Raw genomic sequence first — 4,129 nt, 5'->3', positions numbered from 1 at the left:
AAACATAAAGATCAGATAACTAATCTTGAGGAGCACTACTCAGCCTATGACTTGTATAATGTCTTCTTCTTGTCCCTGATAATGTAATCAGGGTTATCTCGGAGACCACAAATGTATAACAAACAGCGATCTTATAATCAATCCGTGTGAGTGACAGATATCTCTATACAGATCTCTTGATAATGGATAACACCTATGAGTATCGACACCCGAGCGCAGGGATTTTCTCGCATCAATCAGAAAATCAAGAGAAGTTAAAACAGAGGCGATTATGGTAATAGATTACTTTTCACCCCTGTCAGTCAGCGCGTTATCACTTGGTCGTGTGACTTCATGTTTACTCTTCTTGGTTAATTTCACACATCACAAAGTCAGTGTGAACAATTATATTATATATTTTTCCCTTCGTCCGGATTAAATGAACCAATATCCAGCTGTGAAAGCAACATAAAAGTTAGGATAAATCTGCTGCACTGATTTCAACCATTTCTTTTATTTATTGGCTGGCTCTGACAGACAATTGTATCTGTATCCTATGTCTTGTTTTTAGGTACGGTTCTTGTTGGTGCTGAAAGAGGAGACAGACAATAGAGCATGTGCAAACAAAGCATTGGTCTATGTCAAATACACAGAGTGTAATGTGTTCCCTGAGGGGCATTAGGATCTAAACGTTAACTGTCATTGTGTGTTTTGAGAGCGGCGCCAGTGCACAAGGGAGAGAAGCACAGTAAGAGAGAACTAACCAAGAGATAATGAGTCTGATTTGTGACTTCTTCAGTCCCATCAGCCCCCTCTGCCCAAGACGCCCGTCCCTCAGGCTTCTCAGGAAATGGCAAACAAACAGCAGACAGTAAACAAAACCAAAGCTACTTCAAACATCCGAGTCCCCACGCTGATGAAGAGATGCAGCAGGTCTCCGTCTTGTCATCTACTGTTAGTTAGGCCATTCATCAAAACGTCAGCAGCAGGCGGGTGGAAACGCAACACAGAGGCCTGTTTGGCTACAGTGTGCTGTTTCTCAAAGTACAATATGTCAGTGTGTATACAAGTGCTACAGCAGCCCATCATCCTGTAATTACCAGCTGTGTGATTTGTTCCCCGTCGAAGGGCAAGTGAGTGTAAACCTATTCAATAACTCAATGACTGTATTTGGTGGGCTGAATTAGATTTATATCCCATTAAAGGCAGAAGAGTCCCATCACTGAGAGTGACCACTTCTCCTCGTCCCTATTGATCTCTCGTGGTACTGCTTCACGTCACAAATATCAATCAATCCCAAAAGGCTGCAGTGATTCATGAGAACTGCGATCTGCTGCAGCGTAAAGGTGTAATGACAAAGTTTTATCATGGCGATGCAGGATACAGGCTTTATGGTTCAACGCAGCTACAATATTTGTAACTAATGTGAATGAATTTAACTCTCAGCAAGACAGCTAATGATGCCACTCTCATGTCTGTACGCTAAATATGAAGTTACTGCCAGCAGCCGGTTAGCTTAGCTTAGCAGTCTAGTCCAAAGGTCTAGTCCGGTCCAAAGGTAACTAAATCTGCCTACCAACACCTCTAAAGTTACACATTATGTATTGTTTGTTTAATCGGTTCTGATGGTGAATCTACTCAGATGTAATTTGCCACCTAGTTGTCAATAAATGTCAAAAAAATCTCTGTCGTTTTCTTGAGAGGGCAATGTGTGCGCTCTCACAGTTTCACTTGCTATTGCAGACTTCAGTTACAGTATTGGTGGCAGCACTGAGTAGTATTGTTAGTGCTCCGCCAAGTGCATCATGGTCTTTCTTTCTGTTTACGTGGGAACAACCTGATATTTGCCAAGAGGACAGTGCTGTGACCCTGTCGTGTAAAGTAGTAGGTAAATAAACATATTATGTTGAAGAAAATATCCTTCATAAAATACTTTATTTGTTGATAATTGAACAGGTTGGTCTGGGAGTTTTGGCGCCAGCTGTCAACCTCTGTGTTCTCTCTCTGTAATGTTTGCATGCATACAAGCCACACATTGCTGCTGTACTTGGTTACTAGAGAAATGACTCAGGTTTTTACATTAAATTTGGCCTGATAATTTTCTGGCCTTTCTTTTAAAACATTTTCAGGCAGCAGTTCAGAAATTTTAATTAGCCCCTCTGGCATTAATTACATCAAAATAAAAAGAAAGAGTGTACTTTGGGAGTCATATCTGATTAGATTTACATTAAATTATGATCTATGTGTATCTCCACTGCACATATACATATACAAGGTGATGATGTCATGAGACTGACAGTAAACAGTGATCAGACATTTCGGTCCATTATGGTTGAAACAGTTAAAATTTTAAATGATTTCTATAAGAAAAGAAAATATATTGAAAAAACAGTACGAAAGAAAAATATCCTTTTCACACTTATTAGAAGCCCACTGATGTCTTCTCTGCTGCACTTTGATAATCTGATCTGCAAACACGTATAAGACTGTAATATAAGACTGTAGCCATTAGGTGTGTATGTGTGTTCTGCAGACTGGAGCGCGTAGAGAGCGAGAGTGTCTTATTCGGTGGCACCTTTAAACTTTAAGTTTGGTAACGGCATTATGTGTATAACAGTTATTAACAGCCATGCTAGCAGCTCTGTGGGCCAGTACTTTGGCACTGCAGTGCTTTGAGCTAAATGCTAACATTTTCAAGTTGTTGAGTTTAAACTTTCAAAACTTAATTTCAACCTTTCAAATCTTAATTTTAATTTCATGGTGAGACTGATTTTACCTCAGACTGCATTGATCCTTCCACATCATACCCACTGTAGTGTCTGCTGAGCCTTGGGCACTACCACTGTAGCACTGAGGAATTGTTTTGTGCTTCTATCACTTCCACCTTACATAATGGATTCAGCTGAGCCATTTATTCACACCAATGAATTTGGCTTCCTGCCATACTGGTGGCCATTTCTGCACCTGGCAGAAACATAAAGGAGCTGAACTTGCTTCATACCGCAGAAGATAAAACATGCTTTTGTTTCTCTGTCTCTCTCTCTGTTTGCAGATAGCTTGTCACCTCCTGTCAATGTGACCATCAAAGCGGTGAAAGCAAACTCTGCTGTGGTGACATGGGACATCCCAGAGGGAGACCCCGTCATTGGCTTTGCCATCACACAGCAGGTGAGCAACAGCACAGACACAACTCCCACTGGATATATATATATATATATATATGTGTGTGTGTGTGTAAATGTAATGGGGCAGACACTGTTGCTTATGGAAGTAACGCACACACTAATTGAATTAAGTCGTGGCTCATCACTGATTGCTTGCTGCTGTGTCCAGTTGTCTTTATTATGTCGTTCCCTTGCTCCGAGTCAGTATGCATAATGGGGATTTTCACAGGACGCTGGATCCTGTCGGACAGCCTGTCTCCTCTCTAACAGCAGACTGTGACAGCTTTGTGAAATAGGGAAAAGTGATATTATCTGCTGCTGTCGTGATCACATGAAGATATAAAGTGACACACACACACATTCATTCACAGGCATTAATTCGCATTACTTTTACAAGCCTGCTATTTTCGTGACCATTAATGGATGTACAAACACACATACACACGCTCATTCACAGGATTAGAGTGACATGATTGAGGAGGACAGCTGCAGGGTGAGTTTTTGTGTCACTTTCTCGCCTTGGTACTGAGGGTGTGTGTGTGTGTGTGTGTGTGTGTGTGTTGTGTGTGTGTGGCAGAGGGAGGCAGGCAGAGAATCCTGTTGATGTGAAACTGTTGGATGTTCAGAAGATACAAATAATATTCGCTTATACTGAATTGTTGTATAAATATATAAATATTTTCTTAACTCACGTCCTTACTTCCTTTTTGTCGTGTTATGTTTACGGTAGTAGGTACATTTTTAAAGAAAAATAGTAATCCTTAACCCTTAAATACGCTTTAACGCTGTGTGTAATTAAAAGGTTTCCAATTCCACTCTGTTTCTTAAAACGCGAAGCTACCAGCCATGAGGTTGGTTAGCTTAGCTTCGTATAAAGGCCGATAGTAGGTGGAAACAAACAGCTAGCCTCACTCTGTTCAAAGGTTAAAAGAAGCTCCACCTACCAGAACCTCATATATATCTTGTTGGTTTAATCCATACAAAAA

At 40.7% G+C, this 4,129-nt stretch overlaps 1 protein-coding gene across 1 annotated transcript in view; it reads left to right on the top strand.

Moving 5' to 3' along the window:
• Positions 1-271: 271 nt before the first annotated feature.
• fndc5a (fibronectin type III domain containing 5a) overlaps positions 272-4,129 on the top strand; it is a 13,141-nt gene continuing 9,283 nt past the window's right edge. The window contains exons 1-2 of the mRNA XM_035673718.1: positions 272-335; positions 3,032-3,147. Of these exons, the coding sequence (XP_035529611.1) occupies positions 272-335; positions 3,032-3,147 (180 nt within the window). The remainder of the gene's footprint in view (positions 336-3,031; positions 3,148-4,129) is intronic.

This window comes from Morone saxatilis, unplaced genomic scaffold, assembly GCF_004916995.1.
Source record: "Morone saxatilis isolate NCDOM2014 unplaced genomic scaffold, NCSU_SB_2.0 Contig3, whole genome shotgun sequence".
NCBI lineage: Eukaryota > Metazoa > Chordata > Actinopteri > Moronidae > Morone > Morone saxatilis.
The sequence above is the reverse complement of the archived record's forward strand: the minus strand, read 5'-3'. Positions and strand labels throughout refer to the sequence as shown.